The sequence below is a fragment of the Andrena cerasifolii genome, chromosome 9 (assembly GCF_050908995.1).
Source record: "Andrena cerasifolii isolate SP2316 chromosome 9, iyAndCera1_principal, whole genome shotgun sequence".
In the NCBI taxonomy this organism is placed as follows: Eukaryota; Metazoa; Arthropoda; class Insecta; order Hymenoptera; family Andrenidae; genus Andrena; species Andrena cerasifolii.
In genome coordinates this window covers 11,288,928-11,310,506 of record NC_135126.1, presented here as the reverse complement: position 1 = coordinate 11,310,506, position 21,579 = coordinate 11,288,928, and the positions used below count along the sequence as shown (strand labels likewise).

Here is a 21,579-nt window from a genome sequence, read left to right as displayed (position 1 = left end):
TTTTTTAGAATTAAGTTCGCATTTGTCCGCTCTGATTTGGACGGTGATGCTTTCGTCCGCCGTTATTGTCATTACGTTACCGCGAGAATCTGGTATTCGGACGTTGGTAGCCTCAACGATATTACGATTGATCTTTTCCATTGGACCAGAACAAACGTTATGGTTGCTCGGCTTCGTTACGGTAAATATATAAGATGCCTCTCTCCTAGATTTCAACTGTAAGCGCAAACGCAACTGTCTCTACGATCTCACGTATTTGTTTTGCAGGTTGTATTAAAAGTTGTACATCTTATAAGTATTATAGGCAATCAGGGCACTCTGACGAAGAGCTTGGAACAAATATTGACGAACGTTGAAATCTTGTATCATATATCGTACCTTATATTTTGCGTTCTCGGCATTTGTATGCATCCATTTTTCTACTCAGTTTTAGTAAGTATGCGGATACTGGGATAAGCGAGATGCAAGTGAAAGGGAGCGTCTATACTTCTCTCTTTTCAGCTCTTTGACGTAGTATATCGCGAAGAAACATTGCTCAATGTAATACGATCTGTTACAAGAAATGGAAGATCTATTATACTCACTGCTGTATTGGCGTTAATTCTAGTTTACATGTTCTCCATCATCGGTTTCATGTTTTTCAAAGATGATTTCTTAGTATCGGTCGATAAAGATATCGTATGTAAGTGCATGCCTCTGTATCGTACTCTGTAACGGTGATTTTAACCATCGAGGCTTAATATTCTACGTAATTGCAGCATCATATATGGAGGGAAATATGGGCACATGCAATATTGCTGACAACGAGAAATGTGAGGCAACGGAAACAATGACCCAATACATTCGAGAAGGTATCCTAAACGTTTAACGTAAACCACTATTGGTTTATCTGCGAATATAATTGGATGTTAATTGGAATGACCTTTTTATGGTTACATAGTTAATAAGAGAGACGGTCGGGGAGAAGTAATCAACAACGTTGGTGGAGATGTTAAAGAGCGAGCATGTGATTCCTTGGTCATGTGTATCGTTACAACTCTGAATCAAGGTTTAAGGAATGGTGGAGGTATCGGAGACATTCTACGAGCACCTTCAAGCGCTGTAAGTGCGGGAACAGAGAATGTACAAAACTGTCTTGTAAAAATTAATGTATTATCTCATTTCAGGAACCGCTGTTTGTTGCCAGAGTTGTATACGACTTGCTGTTCTTCTTCATCGTGATAATTATTGTTCTGAATCTCATTTTCGGTGTTATCATAGACACATTCGCTGATCTTAGGTCAGAGAAGCAGCAGAAGGAATTGATCCTGAAGAACACCTGTTTCATATGCGGTAACTGTTTCAACTACATTTATAAATCTCCGCGTTAAACGCTTTGCTGTAATTACACGTTACATCTTCGCAGGTTTGAACAGATCGTCCTTCGATAACAAGACGGTTTCGTTCGAGGAGCACGTCAAGCACGAGCATAATATGTGGCATTACCTGTATTTCATCGTACTAGTGAAAGTGAAAGATCCGACAGAATTCACGGGGCCCGAGTCGTACGTTTACGCCATGGTGAAGGTAATAGTCCATAGAGCTTCAAAAAATTGAGCCGTGCCTTAACTTTTAAGCTCTGTGTACTTTTTACAGGACCGGAATCTCGACTGGTTCCCGAGATTAAGAGCCAAGTCACTGGCGGCGGATGAGGGCGAAGGGGAACAAGTAGAGTTAAGAAGCTTACAGTCTCAATTAGAATCTACGCAACAGTTAGTGAAATGTCTGTGTCAGCAACTCACCGATCTTCGCGATCAGGTAAGTCACTTCTCGACTAATGAAGTTAGGTGGCCTGTTAACGACGCACCTGTGAACGACATCTCTTTTACTAGATGACGGAGCAACGGAAGCAGAAACAGCGGCTAGGCCTGTTGAATTCTGCATCCGCATTATTACAGACCGCACCCACGTAAATGTAGGATAAGTTTATCTCACGAGTTCGTTTCTTATTTTAATTACACATGAATCTCAATTTGATACTCGGACATGATATTCGATGCATAAGTTTTCATAAGTGTGTTCTTCCGAAGCATTTAAAGACACTGGGAATATCACTACGACAGCAACGCGAGGCATTTTCTACGGTTTTGTTCCTAATTTTAAAAGAAAGCGGCGTTATTCGAATTTATCGCGGACAACATTAGTTTCTGTTTTAAAACGAAAGGAGAGCGCGACTAGTTGCGTTGGTTGGAAGAACTTTAACGCGCCGCTGCAATTGGGGCAAATATTAAACATTTCCGTCTCGCACAGTTTTATTTAGATGAAATGATTCGTGATAATTGTTAAAGGTACGTGTTACTTAAAATTTATCGATCGTGGAGAATTTCGTCTTAAGTAGTTAATCGAATAAATAGCCAGAGGCGTGTATGAAAGTGTCACTCTTTAAATTAACATATCTGAATTGCATATATCGAGGTTTTAACGTTTTCTCCACCTGTCTAACAGGTCTTTAGGAATGTTGATGTTATTATCCATGAGATGGGTATGTAAGATAAATGTTTAATATTTCGTTTTGTACTCTAGCAAATTCGTTTCTTGGTTGTGTCTATATAATTTTAAGCTTGTAAAATAGAGGTACTTTTATCAGACATTCTTTTCCATTCGATTGTACAATTAGTTTCGGTTTGAAACAGCATACTTAGAGACCACGAAATACTTTCGTAAATTTATTTAAAGCTTTTACGGGTTTTCATTCTGGCATTGGGACCCTTAATGAATACCGATTGTTATCAGAGTACACACAGGTCTTTAATTTATGCGCGCAAGTATTCCATTCTGAATTAATTAAACATCGAAAAATTTTCCATTGTATTTGCATAAACTTCTTTTAATATTAAGATTTTAATAACATACGAGCGATACGAAACTGAAGGGATAATAATTTGAGAAATAAGTTGTCTTTCGAGCTTTAAATCGGATGGGTGTTACCCGCAGTTACTTCGTACATTCGAAAGGCGATTGATAATTTACTAAGTGTTGAACAATCATCCGTTATGCTGATATGAGGTACACGAATCGTGTGTAGCAGAAAAGTTGAGGCGAAAGTATTGTCCAAATCCTTAGACCATTGCTCGTAGACACTTATAGCGAAATCAATGTCAATAAGTATTACCTAATCTAAGAGATAATCGTTCTATAAAGCACGTTGAATGGAAATACGTTGAAAGCAATTATCGTGGAGGCGTTGTTGTGTAATATCGCGTTACATTGTCGATCGACTTAGATTTATTTTCCACTAACCGTGTTCGCATTGGATGATGTCCAGCAATCCATTGTGTCCGTGAACGTTTATACATATATGTATATGGATATATTGTATGTTGATAATTTTTTTAAAATAGCGAAATTAGCTGTATTGTACATATATATATTTCCACTAGATGTTGCCCACTTCTTGTTACTCGCGCGTGTTAAGAGTCGTTTTGTCGTTTTTCTTTGTGCCAATTTTACGAAATTTTTAGCAACTTGTTATTTAAGATCTTCACCATATGCATCCGAATATCAGCTGCAGACGTGTTACTTGTAGATGTACATGTTTCGTATCCCGACTTTAGCAAACTATAACTATACAGATGTGTAGAGATTGTATTAAATCTTGTATGTGAATAAATTGTCCTCTTTTTTTTAAAGTACAACGATATTGCGACGTATTGAAAATGGGGGAGGAGCCTGAGGTTTGGAGAGGCGAGATCTTGAAAGAACCACTACGTTGCGTGGTTTTCATTTTATTTTATTCATACTTTATATGAAACAATTGACTATTTATTGTGACTTATATATACGCGACTAGTACATACATGTAACATGTATCTTCCACTTTGTTAGGTAGACGTGTCTTGTGCAAAATCGGTACATTCGTATAAGGAACAAATCGTATCGCAATCGTTGCCAGTACGTGGCAACGTTAAAAGGAAATATAGTCGAGTCGTGATTTCCAATCCCTCTCGCTTCGTACAATTTCGAACCGTACAACAGAGAACGTAAGTCGCTTGTGAATCGTATGGCCTCGGTGGCGATAATTACGACGATTAAAAAGTGTGCGTCTTAATAGTTTCTTCGTCTCTCGTCTCCCATAGTGCGCCACCCTCGTTTTAGTACGGTGCGATTACATCGTGACTTTCATCTCTGTTTCGACGAGGTTGCAAAAAGGACGCTCGCGGATATCCGCCCGCGAGCTGTTCGTCTATTATACAAATCTTAAGATCCTTAACTTCCGACGCGGCCAGACCCTCGATCGTCAGCGTTAATCGTTCGATCATTACCAGCCTTCTCACGGGGACGTAAATTACAATCTGCAGAGTAAGTCAGTCTTTCTATTCACTGTTGCAAATCAATATCTAAACATTACTGTAAATTATACTTAAAAAACCGCCAGCATCTGATCATCGACCTTTACAATCTCTCCATTCTCGCGGATCCTTCTTGGAGGAGAGTTTAACCGTAAAAAGTAACTCCAAACAAACAAAGTAAATTACTTAGTAATGCTAATTTAGAATATTTAGATTCTACGGGAATAGGGAAAACATTATCGAACGTATTGTCGCGAGTGATAGTTATCGAAGGTTCGTAATGACGACAAATTTTGGTAATGATTCGGTTAAATCTTGCGTTACGCGAATCGCGCTTTTAACAGGCATTAAATCTCTCTCAACATAACTGCGCTATATAAGTAGTTACTTCGTCGTAAAATGGTACATTTAGTATTATCGTACAATATGGAGTGAACGAGTCGAACGAGTGGTAGGTACGATTCCCCGTGGAATACGTGTTGCTACTCGATACCGGCGTGTACAACGGAATAATAGTGTTCGTAACTTTCTGTACAAAATAATAGTGGCAATGTCGTGTTACATTAAAATTACAGAAATCTGCGGAGACTTTCGCGACGGATGGATGGTTCCTCCTGTAGTCTTTAATTCGATCAATCTGTTTGTCTTTAATTCAATGGTTGCCCGGCTCAATTATGTGTACATCAAACATTCACGTTCTAGGTCTTACTTTCGGCTTATCCTAACGATCAATCGCGGTTTCCGGAAGCTGATCGGAGTGTCTGCTCTCGTCGAGATTATTCTCCGTCCTTTCCTCGTTTAACATGCAATCTGCGGCGATTTCTTCTCCTTTTACTTTAAGAGGAAACGAGAGTTCCTTTTTTTTTATGAGAGACTAGGAAGAAGAGACTCCGACGAACTTCCGGAAGAACGCGGCAACAATTAATCGTGAAGCACCCGTCGGGCCTTCGAAGCTCGTTCGTTAAAATACAATCTGCCCCCGTCCACGGAATTGCGCTTTACGGTCCGAACGAATTCGTTCGTGATATTCTGTACAAATCCTACTAGTTCTAACGCGTATGTACAAAGAGAACTACCGTATAACTTCTTACACGTTTACTTTGGCATTTGGCGTGATAGAGAGAGGTGACGTTGTGGAGTCTGTGTGTTTCTCGCTACTTCAAATCCGTGCATCGCGTTCTCCCATCTGCTTTCCATCTTCTTTCCTCTTCCTGGTAATTTAACTTCGCTATATTTATATTTATACGTGGAGAGGCCAACGGTGGGTTGCGGTCGTGCTACCAGAAATGTGCGAAAGGCGCTGGTGAGTAAGTTGCCCTTTCCTGAAAGCCATAGTTTGCATCAAGATTTTTGTATGGAATAATAAGCATTACCGAAGAAGGCTGTTTCGTTAATTGTAATATAATTATAAATATATCTTCAAATTTTTACCATATTTCCCATAACGCTATAACCACTCTACTTCTACACTACTCTCATGCTACGCTAGACTTGACTAGACTTGACTAGACTTGACTACACTACATTACACTACATTACACTACACTACACTACACTATACTACACTACACTACACTACACTACACTTGACTAGACTTGACTACACTACACTACACTACACTGCGCTACGCTAAGCTACACTACATTACACTACGCTATGCTACGCTAGAATAGACTATACTAGAGTTGACTAGACTACACTACACTACACTACACTGCACCGCACTACGCTACGCTACGTTATATAAATAGCTGCAAACAGAATTCAACGCTTCACAAAAAAACGTAACAAAGTTGCAAACGACAATTTTTTTTAAAACAATGTTGCTAATGAAATTTTGGCGCTCGGCAATTAAAACCCCGGTTTGCAACTTTGTGCATTTTCACCGGAAGCCCAATTTTGCCCTGCAACTTTGTTGCAGCTGTAAGAAACGCAAATTTTCGCCACGCAATTTCTCTTGCAGGTGCAGCGCGAAAATCTGCTTCTCTTGCAGGTGCAACAGCTCAAAACGGGTTGTTCCGAAATTCATTGCACGATTCTTGCACCTGCAAGAGAGGTAGTTTTTCGCCCTGCATCTGCAAGAGAAGCCGTGGGCCGAAATTTTGCGCACCTTGCAGCTGCAACAAAGTTGTAAACCGAAATTGGGCTTCCGGCGAAAACGCACAAAGTTGCATACCGGGGTTTTGATGCCCGAACACCGTAACTTCGTTTGCAACATTGTTGTGAAAAATTTGTCCTTTGCAACTTTGTTACTTTTTCGTGAGAAACCCAATTCCGGTTTGCAATTTTGCTGCGTTTTCGTGAGAAGCTAAATTTCGGTTTGCAACTTTGTGTGTTGTGCTGTGTGGTGTACTGTAGTGTGTCGTGTGATACTTGCAGTGTGATGTGTAAACTGGATTGTAAACGATGTATCGGTAGAAGTGTGTTAAACTGGCGTGAGAGTAGTGTGCGAATGCAAAACAGATGCTGTAAAAGTTTTGTAGATTACGTGGTGTAAATTTCTGACACAAAAGGTTTAGGGGTAATGTGGTTGTAAAATAGAATAAGCAACGCAAATAATATGAAAAAGTATGTAATAACAAATTATAAAAAATAAACAAACTCAATTTGCAGATAACAATGTATTTTATTTCCATCACCAAAATCCCTCCCTTAATAGTTCTACCACCCCCATGCTATTATGCAGTATTTCACACCCCGTTTCCGTTGGCAAATTCAGGTTTAACGCGAACAAAATTGTGTGCCGTCTTTCAATAAATTTGGGAGACGATTTTCGCTTTACAAATGGGTTTACACGTGGAGTGCGCCAAAAAATGTACGCGTTTGCCCCGCAAATAAGGGCGATGAATAAACACGATCGTTCCTGTGTTTATATACAGCAATTCAGAAACAACCTGTTGCCTGCGCTGGTGGATAAAATTTGTAATGCATGGCTAGTTCTATCGATACTAAAGCTCTACTCTCTGATCCATGCGAATGGAAAATGTGCGGCATATTTCCATACAATTTCAATACAGTATTATTTAATGCGTTTTCAATTACTAAACAGCTCAGAAGAGAGCACAGGGCGCATTACAATGGAAGCTTAAACTATTGAAAGCTGATTAGAAGATTCAAGTTTCCTGATCCCTTAAACAAATGCATTATTCAATGCGTTTTCAATCACTAAAACACTCACATAGAACAGAGATCGCGTTACAATGGAAGCTTAAACTATTGAAAGCTGATTAGAAGATTCAAGTTTCCTGATCCCTTAAACAAATTCTTCTCGCATTTCCAAGGAAAATTCGGGGCAAACTTGAAGACAAACACAAGCACCAACGTTTGTTCCCTAAAGCGTGTACATAAACGTCTGAAGACAAACCTTAGGCTGGTTCGTATAGTTTGTTTCTCATCGAACAGGAACGTGTGAAGACATGAGATGCTGAGTCGATCCACTCAACAGTCGGTCGTGTAGACAAGGAGTATCGCGATGAGAATTAGTACCAGCGTTCCGCGGGGTCCATTTCCAGTCGAGTTCAGCACGTGGTTCGGAGCTGGCGATGGTCCACTCTTGTGAGTGTTCGCGATAACCGACTGACTCCTCCATTTCATCGTGTACTCTGGAGCGGTCCTTCCTAGGGCCTGCAGTCTGCGAACAAGAGTGTCCATCATGGTTTCGGCTTTCCCTAATAAATCCATCCTTCGATGATGTTAGCTTGGAAAACAGTCTTCATACCGAACCTCGCCTTTTCGTGTTCTTCTTTTCTTTTCTGTTGCTTATTTCGCTGGTGCAATAAAGTACGAATAAAATCAGTTGAACTATGAAGAATTGCTTTATTCACAAGTGCACCACGTTCTTCTAACAACTACCCACGATTTTGCAAATCTTAACGCTCGTTTGACCCAGTACAATTAACGACAAGATTTCCCCACGACTTTTACACCGAAAGTATCGCGAAATAATGCCCTCAGCCAGCGAGTTCGGCAAACGCAAAAGCTGTCGATTAGTCAGTGACGTTTCTAGGGAGAAACTTACCTGACCACCACCGTGTTCGTCTTCCAGGGCAGGGTGAAATTTTTGTGCGTATCCCTCGAGCAGAATGTGTGCAATCTCTGCCCCGCTGGATCGCCGTTCTTGCTGTACTCGTGTATCGTGAGATTCCAGGCGGTGCAGGGACCTGGGGGCGAGAAAACGAGAAGGAAAATTTCAACACGTACTGCCTCCAGCCCGCCCGCGAATCCCTTCTACCCCAGCGCAGAGTCTTTGAGGAACGATACACCGATATCGGGTTAAAGGTGGCAGATCCAGGAACGTGTAAATTGCGTCAATGATGCTTTGGCTTGCGACTGGAATAAATCTGCAAACTTCTACGGTCTCTCTGACACCGTACGATCGTTCCAGGGTAAACTTTCATTCCGGAGACATAGATAACAAGCAAGATAGAAGATTCATGTGCTATATGCGGAGCTGGTGTGACGGAGAGAGGTAGAACAAACGAATGAGTTTCCATTACGAAGGGAATTGGAATAGTAGTGCTGGGAAATATTGATTGAAAATCGTAATGGGGAAGCGGAGGTAATGGTATCGATGGAGCACTCAAGTACGCGCGTGAAAATGAAGTCACATGAAGGGAGAGCGTGACGGGCGAGTGATGAATTCGTCGAATCGTTATCGATGCGAGCGCGTTCGTTTTTCCACGAGCAGCACCGGGTCAAGAGTGAAACGCATCTGTATCCCGGAGCAACCAATTAAGGGTAGCTCGTTTCACAATTAATTGCCGCGGATGCAACATTTGACAAGGGGGGAGCAAAGTGTCGTGCCCGGCAATCAATGTTCCCCGCAATCATCGAGAAACGAGAATAAATTGATGCTGTTTCGCCATCGTCATCCAGCGGTGGGTGTAACATTTTCGGGCGGCGGTGTTTCCTTTTATTTTGTCGGCTGGCGGGCGATTTTTGACGGTAAACTGGTTTTGCAGCGGCGGTATAAACAAGCCCGAGCTAGCCTCGTGGTCGCGCGGAGAAAAATACACACGCGACCGGGTAAAACTCACGGAGCCCTTTCACCCTCGTTTCCCCCCCCCCCCGCCGTTTCACGGATGATACATCGTGGAAACAATTTTTTTCTTTTATTCCGTTTCACGGTAGTTGGCGACCTTTTCAATAATTTCGCCGGCAAAACGTTTGAATGCCAATGACTCGTAAAAAAATTCTGCACCCCCCCTCCGACCGGTGACAATAGCGAATCGAATCTCTCGACCGTGGTCACGGTCCATTTTGTCGATGGATCGCGTTCCGCGGGTCTTCTGAAAATAGTGCTACCGGGAAATCGGTAGCTTGTTTGTTGCTGGCAAACGTTGTTCGACTGCTGACCGACGAACATGGAATGCAGGTAAAATTCTGCACTTCGGTAAATACCAAATTTCTTGCGTGCCACTGTGATTGTCGAGTAACGTGGTAATGTCACTCGAGAAAGATTCAACGACGCTCGAAGCTTTCCTGGAAAGTATATACAAGATGACCTGTCTGTTAGCACCGTAATCAAACACTGATTTTCCATTAAAGTCAGCATTCAATTTATTAACTCTTACCACAGTAACACATCGCAGAGGGTTCCGCGTAATTCCCCGTGTCGGCAGGCCCGTAGCGGGCCTTACAACCCCCGTTGACCCGCTTCAGCTTAGTCGGGTCTCGTCGAGGTTACGCGCGAACACTGTCCACTCCTCAAAAGGTGCACTCGCGAAGGACAAAAGAAAACCTCTCGCCCCTCGATCTTGGCAATCGTTCCGAGGGCGAATGATACTCGGTAAGGGGTCTTAAGAAGAACAAAAAAATAGAGGTGTGTGAAAACCGTTTCAGGGGTTCGGTTGCTTGAAACAGCACCGGTCCTGCTTCTGAGTTCGCGTTGTCTCGAGTCTCGTTTCCGCGTCGAGAGAAAAAAGGGAGGCGGGCTAAAGGAAAGGGGAAAAGACGGTGGAATGTCTGTTGGAAAGGGGTAACGGAGGGAAAAAGGAGAGGCGAGGTCTAAAGACTCGAAGGGGACTGGTGCCCGTTGTCCCGGCGAATCCGGCGGCCCCTTTAATCTCGACTCCTGCCTACATTCGTTTTTCAAGGCTAGTCTTTCGCGGCAGGGAGACCGCTTTCCCTCTGTTTACCTCGTCCTTTCTTTGGTCGGCTTCTGAGATCGCTTCGCACTCATACTAGGCTCAATGGCGCGGACAGAGATTCCAGGAGACGGGGGGGGGGGGAGGGGCAGCTAAGGGTGGAATTGAACGGAATTCGGCGGGCAGAGTCAGGGCAGGGGCAAAGCATCACCCTACTAAGCGGTTGCCTTTGACTTTTCTCCTGAATCACCAGCTGGATCGTGGCTTCTGTGGGCGTCCTTTGGTGTCGCAAGTTAAAGAGCTTGCGCAATTTTGGAGAAGTGATTTTGTCGTGATTGTGATGGATATTAGGGGGAATATCTGGAAGGTAGTGATATTACAGAAATAAATGGTATGCTACGTGCGTTGAAATATCGCACAAGATTTGCGAGAAATATGATATAAGCAGGGAAAAGGGCTCACAAGGTGTTCCCTCTGCTGTGAATGGTCAAGTAACAGAATGGAGTAAGAATCGTTCGCACGGTTTACTTCGAACGCCGCGTCAGACTAATAATAGGGCTACTCTACTTAAAACGCGCTGCAGCTCTCTGTTCGACATCCAGCGACGCACAGAAATGTTAAATCCACACGGACGCTAACGCTAAGTTCAACTTACTATCCATTCCCACAATTTTTGCAGGTTACATTTTCACAACAATGCAACTGTGTAAATAATTACGTTAATTATTAATATAATTAGACGTAGTGCTGACATGATCTTCCTATACAAGGCTATAAATGGTCATATAAATTGCTCTGATTTGCTGGCCTTGGTTACTTTCAATGCTCCACAGAGACTTATGCGTTCTAGGCCCCTTTTTGTTTCGAGGGTCCCCCAGTACCAGTATTACTCGGTAAACCCGCTTGATCGAGCCACGTATGCGGCGAACCAATACTTTAGCGACATTGACCCGTTTATTGGCTCCCTAAGTTCGTTTTTGTCGTTGCTAAATAGGCATGTTACTCACTTTTGAGCAGACAATTAGTTTATAGTTTATAGTATTTACTCAGTTACGTGTTACCTCCAGAATCTTAACTGATCAGACTCTGTAATTCCTACTGATTATGTATAGTTTGTATGCTATGGGTATTCCCGTTTATTAATAAATAATAAATAATTCTCTTAATCAAAATTATTTTAATCTCGCCCCACCAACTACGCAATAACCGTATTACCCAGTCAATTTGGAGTTAAAGAAAGGTCTCAAGACGCGAGGAATGTAGATACTTATTTGCAAATGAAAGATACGGTTGTAGGGAGGGAAAAGAATTTAGCGGGGCGTTTGAACAATCTAAGGGATACAAGTTGGGTAGTTTCTCACGGCTCTGTGTAGATTTCACTTCGATGGTGAGCTGTCGATCCGTCAAGGAGTCCAGGATCCACGTGCACCTCTGCTGATAATACTGATTGAGCTTTAATCCCGTACTGGCCAGGTCGCCGCCATTGACCTCGCCGTCTGCCTTGGTCGTCGTGTGATCGCCGCAGTAAGTGTCCTTGATAAACTCGTAAGCCGCACGGAAATTGAGGCCTGCCTTAGAGGACCTCGACCATTCGATGTACACCGGTGTCCAGCTACGGATTCCAACTGGCAGCCAATCCTGTGCGACAGATCGGAGATAGAGGAAGCTTGTACCGAATGGCTTCGGAGTTTATACAGGCTTTAGTAAAACATAAGAAATCAGCGCGATCGTTTACTGAAACAGCCACCTAACACTTGTTAGCAGATTTTAACAGACACCACAGAAACGGTATTTGCGAGAAGTCTGCGAACTGAATTGAAATTAATTTCGTAGAAGTTTCGCGGATCGAATTAGGGTCTCGTTACCTTCCTCCGACACAGAGTTTTTAATTCCAAACCCAATACAGTAGCAACGGAAACGCGGAGTTCAGCGATCCGTTTTAAAACAAGTAGACGACTGTAAAAGTTTCGCAAGTACGAGATTCGCGGGAAGTGAGCTCCAACTGCGTCCGAGCATATCCACCCGCCTACCCTCTACAAACGTATCGTAAATTGTTCAACAGAGAGATCCGCTTTCGACGAAAATAAAAAGAGGGGGAGAGAGAGAGAGAGAGAGAAAAAAGAAAAACAATTATTCCTCCGTTTGTCTACCTTTTTACCTGCAGCCTCGCTCCTGCACATTATTTGTTTTATTCACAGGCCGGCGAAATCGCTCGAGAAGTAATTCCCCGCCGGTTGATGGGGCAGACGTTGAATAGAACGGGAGGAGCATTCAATGTCCACAGCCAATACAATCGGGCGAGTAGCGCGGCCGTTTGTCCGTGAATGAGACTCGAATGAAACGGTGGCAGTCGGACGCGAGCGGCAGAAAATAAAAGGGGCAGAAGGGGACGGGGCGTCGTGGGTGCTTGCCGAGCGTTTTTCGAATTAAACGATCGATGGTCATTGACGCTCCGCCGTGCCCCGTTCCCCGATGTTATCATTCCGCGAGAGCGAGAGCATCGCCGGCGCTGGCGCTCGGAACGATTCGAGAACACCGGCTTAATAATTGGCGAAGCGTATCGTTTCCCCCGTCTCAAAAGGAAGACGACAGCGGGGGATGCTCAAAAACAAACTAAATACTATTCCAAGGCTCTTCTCACACGGAGTCCTACCCCCTGGGCGAACTTTTTTGAAACTATTCAGTAGGTAGCTCATTCTACGAGCAAAACGTGGTATTCCTTTGAAACATATATATATATATACCTCTTTAAACAGGAAAAGCTAAATTGTTTTTCAAAAGGACACTAAACATCTTTCCGTAGAGGACGCTGAGGTGAGAATTTCGTTTCTCCGAGGAAGCTAAATGTGCTCCCGCACAAGCGAAGATGGAGTACGCCTTGGTAGCGCGCTCACCTGATAGTTCCCGCAGAGGCAGGTGACGATGTGACCGTTCTCAGAGACGAGCAGAAGGTGGTCCATGTTCTCCAGGGATTTGTTGCTGACGCAGTGGCAGCCGCTGTCCCCGCACTTGGTTTCGCAAGGGTTGTTCGGGCTCTGTTTCGAGCTGCTCTCCACCTACGGTTCAAGCAACACACCGCCGTCTTACTATCTATAATTCTGAATCACACGAACGCCGGATTGAATCCTTGGAAAATCCAGGAGGTTCTGAAGTAAACCTCTCGCGACTTCTCGGGCAAGCTTTACAATTTACTTGCCCTTCGAGCCAACCGAAAGATACTGGAATTAAACGAACAATAGAATTTCTAATAGCAAGAGGTGCTTCAGTTTATTCCAGTGTACCAAGCCTTCATTTCGCTAGGCATCGATCGCAGGACTTACTCGAATTATGACTGACTGATTAGCCGCTGGAATGAAGTGCTGCCTGCATTTTATAGGCCCCTCCATGGCGAATAATCGGTGAGGCTCCGGATGCACCACGGAACCATTCACCGGCGACGTCAATCCGTAATATTCCACGTCGCACACGCTGGTCGGCTGCTGAGTGCCACCCTCGCGTTCTGAAATATCGACAACGACGTCGCTCGTAACCGATGGAATCCCAGCCGGAAGGATTAAAAACATTTACCACGGGCCACGTCTGGGTGAAGCCTAAGATAAACCGCCGTAATTCAAAGGACAACGCAACTGACAGGCGAGGTTCATGGTACCTCGCGAGCCACTGACACTGATGATGCACGAACGCGTCAGCAAGCAACTTTCAGGTACTTCTAATAAATTCGATCTCAATGCTTCGAATACGAAACCGTACCACAGCGAAATTAACTCCGCGAATTTCAATAGCGTCGACAAGATACGTCAAACGCGGTCTCGCGGTCGCGCTAAAAGCTCGAGGGCATGCGTTGAAACGGGCCAACCAAAATTGCCAGCCAGCCCGCGACATTGAATAATAACCTGGAACATTGATCGTAAAAACCGCGGCCCGAAAGCGCGCGTGTGATACAGGAGAAAGGGTGTCGACGCCTGGGAATCGAGCACGGGGGAAGGAATCGAAGTCGAGGGGCGAAAGGTCGCGCCCTCGATATGTTCGATCTCTGGGAGATCTTTCCCTGGCACTTTGTTTGCCGCTCCGTGAGCTCTCCTCGATATGCAAACCAAACTTTTGCCTTTCCGCGTCGATGCTGTACTTGTTTCTGCCAACTTTAACGTGCCCCGATGCGTCGCAGCCATTCTCCACCCTCAACTTCCGCTTCCGAGCCGGTCCGTTTGCCCGTGCGTGGCAAAGGGCGTTTAACGCCGCGCTGCGTGCCGCAGAAATGTTTAAAAAGAAGGACTTTGCACCTTCGCAGCGTGCTCCTTTAGCGACGGGACTCGCGCGGTTTAAGCGTTTATACGCTGCCGCGAAGTCGGTCGAGTCTTTTAATTGCGCGGAAAAATATATATATCCGAGCGCGAGGTAGCGTGATGTGCGCATTTTCCGAGGACGTTTGCAACGAAAATCCGATGGTTAAGAACGTTCTGTGTCTGTTCCAACTGAACTGGATTTACAGGGTGGATTATTTATTCGTGCAATGCAATTGGAGTTTTATAAGGAATAATTACCTATGATAGCGCGCCCACTGTTTTCCAATTTCACCCCGCGCGAACGTCTAATTTATTTCCCCTGTCTCCTCTGCCCTCGGCCACGGCCGCCTTTATTTCCGGCGGACCCTGCCACGGAAGCGAAATTTTTACGTTTCGTGGGCGAAAATTTCGCGTGTCTTATTCGGGGCGAACAGACGTCGAGGGACGGGCCGGGGGTTTTCCTATAAGGAAATCGGTCTCTCAGGATGACATAAAATTTTATGCGCCGGTAGATTGTCTGCGGGTATCGCGCCGACAGAGGCCCTAAAACCAGACGAAGAATTCCAGGGGGATGGAAATTGTAGGGCTGCGTACTCGATGGTATTCAACATCCTCAAAGGAATATTCAATTAATACAGAAGGGGAGTCGATGCTCGTATAATACGTCCATCCAATGCATAAATGCATGACTATATCGCGACTGATCAGCGGGTCGAGATGCCTTCGCGATTGCTAAAAGCATCGCGATGTATTCGCGGGAAACAATGTTCCTTCCAGCGATGAGGGGTGAGAGTGATTAAATTTCAAGCGCAATTCTTAATTGTTCTTAAATGTGAAGTATCATCTCTTCATAAATGAATCATTCCCCCCTTTTATTATCATTTCTTTTTTATTTAGTTTATTATTATTTAAGTTACCCTTCGCGAAGTAATGTTGCAGCAATTGGAAGTGCAGAGTGCCCGAAGGGTGACAGGAAAGCGTGTGAATTTCAGCGTGTTAATTGAAAAAAAATTAGCAATTCCTTACGGTCGAGTGGCCCAGTGCCCGTTCAATTGCCGTGAATCGAACCGATCTGCGATATTGCCTGGCGAGCGGTGTCATTTCGCGCGTTGGCATCATTGGGCGGGGCGCGAACAATGACGGCCAGCCGGAAAAATCACTGCGTATTAAAAAGGGGCAAATGACACGAACGGTAGAGTCGGCTCGGCGACAAACTGCCGGCATAGGTTTGACGTTGATTGACGGATGTCCCCGTCGTTCGTCAACGTTATTACGTTTACACGTGGTATACGCGTGTCTGAACACGCCGAGTGCCGCGATCGATAAGACCTGGCCTCTCTCCGGTTCCGATTGGAAAATCCAATCAACAGCCAAAAAGTCTGGGGGCGAGAGGCAGTATGGACTTTTCGCGTAACGCGATGCACCAATCTCCCTTTCGTTTCTAGGAAAATTCTATTCGAATCGCTACGTCGAAAGTTTGCTTCTTACTCGAGATAATTGATCGGTAGAGCCTCCTATCGCTCCACATTGTCTCTGCGTAATTTAAAATATTGTAATTAGGGGTTGAACGCTTCGAGCAGTCATGGAGTATAAATTCAACACAAAGGATGAAAGAAATATTTCACGTTCGATAAGGCCTTTTTAAAGAACTTTCATCGCCCCTACGTTCTGCGCATCGATAATTCTAATCTCGCGGTGAAATTCGCCGTGATTTAACTTGCCGCAGACTGTTACGTAATTCCCGGCGAGTTTATTCGCTCGGTGCGCATTTAAATATTCCCCATATTTTCCGCGGCTATTCTGAGGGGATTATTGGAGTTCCGGCGCGATTAACCCTGTCGCAAGGCACGCACGGATGCGAGCAGAAATGTTATTAAATTTTCAACGGAAGTACGACGGTTTTCATCGTTTATCATTACGCGGCCGTCAGGAGACTGATTTTTCGCCTGGCCGCGTGATTTCCCTCCATCCCAGCCACCGATAAATCCGCGTTATCAATTCCTGCTTGATGGGCACTCTATAAAAGCTAATAAAATTACCGGCTTGCACCGGCTCCATACTCGTCCCGAGCGTAATTTCATTTAGACTATTCGCGCCGAGCGCGTCGACGCTTCTCGTCCCTATTGCGATGTCGATTAACCGGGCAGATTAATTCACCGCTCATACCTATCAGCCTAATCTAAAAACTCGCTGATATGTCGCATCCAAATTGAACGTTCCGCGGCCTCAACTTTAGAGCACTAGCTCCAGCACCCAGGGATCGGCAGTTCTCGTCCAGAGGATCACGTTTCTCAGGGAAAAACCGCGCACGAAACAAGCTTCAGACCTCGGGGGGGTTTAAAACAATCGAGTCGAACCTCTGTCGGACTATTTTCCACGATTCGGAAATAAAAGAACCCCCAACAAATGCTACGATACCGATTCTCCGCTCTGTACAATTCCTCCGTTCGGAAGACTTCCTAAATAAAAAGAAGAGGAAGAAGAGTCCGCCGAGGAAAAAGACAACCGAAGCGATAAAAGATTTATCGTGCGGCCGAATCAAAATCACGATTTCAATCGTTTTTTTCCCCCGTAACACACTGTAAATGCGCCATGCCGATAGTCGGGCGTTCTTGGCCTTGAGCCAAGCGAGACTCGGGATTACTGACACGTCCTATATTCATCCGATTAAGGGCTGGGGCTGCATCGGTATCGATATGTCGGATCGTTGGTCCAGTAATTAGTCGGGCGTAATTAGCGACGGGCAAAGGCATCGTGAGCGCGAAAAGCCCCGCGGAAGAATCCGGGCAGAAATAATTACCACGTCGCACTGACCACGCACACTACCACTTTTATATTCCGTCCCGATATATCGATCTTACCCGGCGCGCTGTTCATCCCCTGAAATGGAGACGGGGAATCGGCACCGTGCGATCGTAAATTCGTCCTCGTTCCGTTTAATTAAATTTTTCATCGATTTTCTTCTAATTAACCCGCCTTGCTCGGGGTAAGCTTTGCGCGCGCACGCGACGAGCTTGGATTAAACGGATAGCGGGCCGCGTTCGAGCAGCACGGGAATTGATAGCATCGTTACATTGAAATTACGCCAGGATCGCGCTCGATTTTATACCGCGAAATATGTTAAAGAAGTGAAATTCCACGGCGACTGGAATAATTCCCGTCGCCCTATGTAAATGCCGTTGCGGAATCGGTTCGTATTAACATACGAGATTGTATACCGGCGATGACATTATTATTATTGGCGCAATCAAACAATTCCGTCGATTACATGTAGCGCCCTGCCTATGTACCCGTTTAATTAATTATTTATCGATCAGAGACGGTTCACGCAGCGACTTCAACGCCCGGGGGGCTCCGCGCTCCGTTAGCCTTTCCCTTGTTGCCGTTTGTCTCGTAAACAATGATTATCGCACCCGTTTTCGTAAATACAATAAGGAATAACGATCGCTACGTACGTACTGCCGCTTTCCTGGTTTATGAATTGAATTAAACTGGAGCCCGGAGAAGTCTAATCTGAGCGAGGTGGAGGGTTGCACCTCCCAAGGGAGGAGGTAGAAACTCGACCGGAGGAAACAGGAATGCGTAAAGATTTCATGTGGCATTTTATGCCGGGGCGTCCATCGGCGTGCAAGAATTTCTGGGCTGCTATTGGAAACCGGGTTGTAACAGGATGGGAGTAGTAACACCGATAAGCTGCTCGAAAGATGTCAAAAGTAGTCGGCTTACCGTCGTGGAAGTAATAAGAGACGTCCATGTATTCCTCGTCGGTGGGGCTGTTCGAGGCTCGCCGCAGAACGACCGTCATATCTCTGCCATTAGACGAGTATCTTTTCGGCTCGACGTTCCTGAAAAACAGAGGAACGGGGATAGAGTCCTGTTTTTACGGGAGCGCCGCAGCCGGCAGTGATTCGTGGGGCCCGCGAGCAGCGCGGGATTCGCAGTAGTTTCTTCGAGGAAAACACGTCGTTCCCCCGAGATCGAGTGTAAATCACACACCTGCTATCAGAAATGTCGTAAAGAACGCGGCTCTATCTTCCATCGGGATGCGCCTCGAAGGACGCCGTTCGGGTTCAGCGCGACGAAGCGCATACGACTCTGTAGCAAACACCTTTTACGCGATCATTCCGCGGAATTTCGAATAAAATCTAGCATTTGTTGCCGCGTGAAAGATATTCCAAGGCCGTTGCGCTGGTAATTCGTTGGACGGGCTCGAGGCTGATGGTGTCGGTAACTGGAAACCGAGGAGGACCTGTAATTGATCAACGTCAATCGGAGCTGACTGAGATTGACACAAATTGGAGTTGACTTGACTTGATTGACGGTCCAGCAGCAGATTCTATCTTCGTGTATCTATGCGAGCGCTTTTCCCGCCCCTCAGCGAGTCACTTTCGCTTCTCCTCAGTCAGCGGGGCTCTATGCACGCTCGTTTTGCTCTGCCATTATGAATAATGGTCCCTTCGATTCGTTCCTGGAGGGCACTGAATGGAATTTGCAAAGGTTCTCGCGTGGGAGGACAGACCGAGAAGCGAACGCCGCTCTCTCCGCTCCTTCGTTCCACCGGCGGTTCTGTTCTTTTCCTTTATCGCTAAGTCGAAGCGCCCGAAGGAAGTTTCCCCGTGAATTATGAAGCCGGCGCCTTTATGTCAAAGCGCCATACTTGACAAGCTAACGTGAGCGCGGCACGGCTGGAAGTTGGGCAAGTGGCGGCACAAAGCGCCATGTAAATTTTCCACGTCGTTCGCTTCCATTTTGCTCGGCGAAGTTGTAAATGGACGTCCTGGGAACACTGTCTCGCGATAACCCGCCCCTGAATCCTCTATGAGACAGTGTACAGTGATAAGTCAATGTTTGTCGGCTGGTTTTGTCCCTTGATAACGTCTTGCCGCGGCATCGAACGACAGTTATTAATGAAGCGAATAAATTAGGGCAGTTTTTGGCGACGATCCCAGCCACTTGGAATGCAGTAGCAGAATACATTGATGCGGACTACTTTTTTCGTTGCATTAGGCTAAGGAGATGGTAAATCGAAGCACCTGAGAGGTTCAGGATCGTAACTGGTTTGCAGAAGAATTTCGGTGGGAATTTTTGTAGAGTCGAGGGGTAAATATGCCTATAAGTATGGGGTGAGATTGTCTGTTGAATTGGCGTTGGTAAATTTGACTTATTATTCGAAGAGGAGTGGAAAATTCCAGACTTCGTGTCTGATTAAATACATACTCGTTCTACTGTGTCGAGCACGTGTAAAAGTGTACGGGGTAGTGATTGTATATCGAACAGCGTCGAAGTATGAGTTCTGTTATAATACAGTGTTTTAATGAGCAAAAGTCTAACTTTTCACCAATTATTATAGCACGAAGCTGAAAAGTACGGGGCACGAGAATTAACTGCTTTATCGACAACGAGAAATCGCTCGTTCCATACACGCCTATGCTCGCAGAATCGTGCAAGTTCTAAAACTCCACCAAGAGTTCCCGCCGCCGTGTTAACGAGGAAAGGCGAGACGCGCCATCCTGTCTTCTCGATTAAAAATTCAAAAAATTTCGTAACCCCGGTGTGGAACGTTTGTTAGGAAGCAGCAATTCAGAGTGAATAACGAGGGGAATTTCGAATAAAAATTTTTATCGCCAACAATTGCGCCCTGCAGTTCGAGTAAACTGCAGAGAGAGAGAACGGTCATTATTTATGGCACGGGTTGACATATGGAGCAAACCAGCAATCGTTAGAAAAAAAATCGGTTTCGCGTGGAAACTACTAAACTGCGTGTGCAGGGAACGAATGGACGAGCGGGGGCAAAAGTTCGGGCGCAGAATCGTCGAACGATTGTTTCAACGAGATTGCTTCATATGCTGTACGCTTTGAAACTCGATTTTCTCATCGATATTTACGATTAACGAGGACAGCTAAATTACTTTTAAACAAGCTCCAATCAGAGGCACTTTCAATCGTCATTTTTGGTTAAAAGTATCTCGAGATTGAGAATGATTTCGCATTCGATCGAGCACCAGCACCGTACCGGGTTTTCCAGTGAATCGAGGAACGCCGTCGCAGGGGCAGAAGCATCGCGATTATGTTTTGGTACGATGCTCTCTTCAGAGCGAGAGATCACGGCGACCCAGTTGGCACGTCTTCAACTTTCATTCGTGGATTTCGGATATGCGGACGTCATACGGGCATGGATCCGTGTGTACTTTTCCTGTGTAAACCAGGTCGGACGGGGAGAACATAGTGAGTCAGCCTCTCCCGCTGCTTTACTTGGAGATTGCCCGACACCGATCATAACTCGCACGTCAGTCGAACGAGATTTTAACGCGCCGGCCACGGACCGCATACATCCCCGCCCGTTTCGTACAGCTCTGTTGCAAAACTTTGCTTTCTGATAGGTGATATCGAAAGTTTCGTTCCATTGCCGCAGAGCAGTGCTCTGCTGTTCCGAGTTTTGATTCTGGCTGGCTGCAGAAGACAGTATGACAGTCGAAAATGTGGAATGAAATAGTCGTAGAAGCGGGGGTGTAAATGTAAAATGCATGGAGCATGAAATATGATTAAAGTCAGTGTGGAAAAGTTGTATAATAGCCGTGAGTGGATGGAGTAGATCGTAGTTAGGCCTCCTAAGTGACGAGCCAGTTTCGAACTTCTCCACTTAAGTGGTATGTACCTGTACATAGCCGACACGTCGATTCAAAGTGTAGCACGCACCGAAGACAGAGCAAGTTAGACACGAAACGGATAATTTTCATGAAGAAGCTTCTCGATCCCTTAAAATACCCCCTGCGCAACACCTCCCTATGGGTTTATGGATCGATCTATCTCCCAAAGCACTCAGCCCTTATCATAACCCAGCGCTATATCAGCCTCTCTTACGTACGCGTAAATTCACCTCT

General features: G+C 45.1%; 2 protein-coding genes across 10 annotated transcripts in view; one reads left to right on the top strand and one right to left on the bottom strand.

Annotated features, from left to right (window-relative positions):
* The window catches only part of LOC143373265 (inositol 1,4,5-trisphosphate receptor-like), a 38,553-nt gene extending 34,885 nt beyond the window's left edge, over positions 1 to 3,668 (top strand). For all 7 annotated transcript variants that reach the window (XM_076820320.1, XM_076820321.1, XM_076820318.1 and 4 more), the window contains 9 exons: positions 9 to 181; positions 268 to 432; positions 502 to 682; positions 759 to 851; positions 941 to 1,101; positions 1,167 to 1,332; positions 1,406 to 1,566; positions 1,636 to 1,797; positions 1,872 to 3,668. In XM_076820320.1, the coding sequence (XP_076676435.1) occupies positions 9 to 181; positions 268 to 432; positions 502 to 682; positions 759 to 851; positions 941 to 1,101; positions 1,167 to 1,332; positions 1,406 to 1,566; positions 1,636 to 1,797; positions 1,872 to 1,952 (1,343 nt within the window). In that variant the 3' untranslated portion in view covers positions 1,953 to 3,668. The remainder of the gene's footprint in view (positions 1 to 8; positions 182 to 267; positions 433 to 501; positions 683 to 758; positions 852 to 940; positions 1,102 to 1,166; positions 1,333 to 1,405; positions 1,567 to 1,635; positions 1,798 to 1,871) is intronic.
* Positions 3,669 to 3,778: 110 nt separating this feature from the next.
* Positions 3,779 to 21,579, bottom strand: part of LOC143373269 (uncharacterized) — a 250,056-nt gene continuing 232,255 nt past the window's right edge. For all 3 annotated transcript variants that reach the window (XM_076820371.1, XM_076820372.1, XM_076820373.1), the window contains exons 12-18: positions 18,425 to 18,543; positions 13,736 to 13,914; positions 13,310 to 13,471; positions 11,777 to 12,053; positions 8,348 to 8,489; positions 7,694 to 7,960; positions 3,779 to 5,650 (exon numbers count right to left, since the gene is read on the bottom strand). In XM_076820371.1, coding sequence (XP_076676486.1) covers positions 7,768 to 7,960; positions 8,348 to 8,489; positions 11,777 to 12,053; positions 13,310 to 13,471; positions 13,736 to 13,914; positions 18,425 to 18,543 — 1,072 coding nt within the window. In that variant the 3' untranslated portion in view covers positions 3,779 to 5,650; positions 7,694 to 7,767. The remainder of the gene's footprint in view (positions 5,651 to 7,693; positions 7,961 to 8,347; positions 8,490 to 11,776; positions 12,054 to 13,309; positions 13,472 to 13,735; positions 13,915 to 18,424; positions 18,544 to 21,579) is intronic.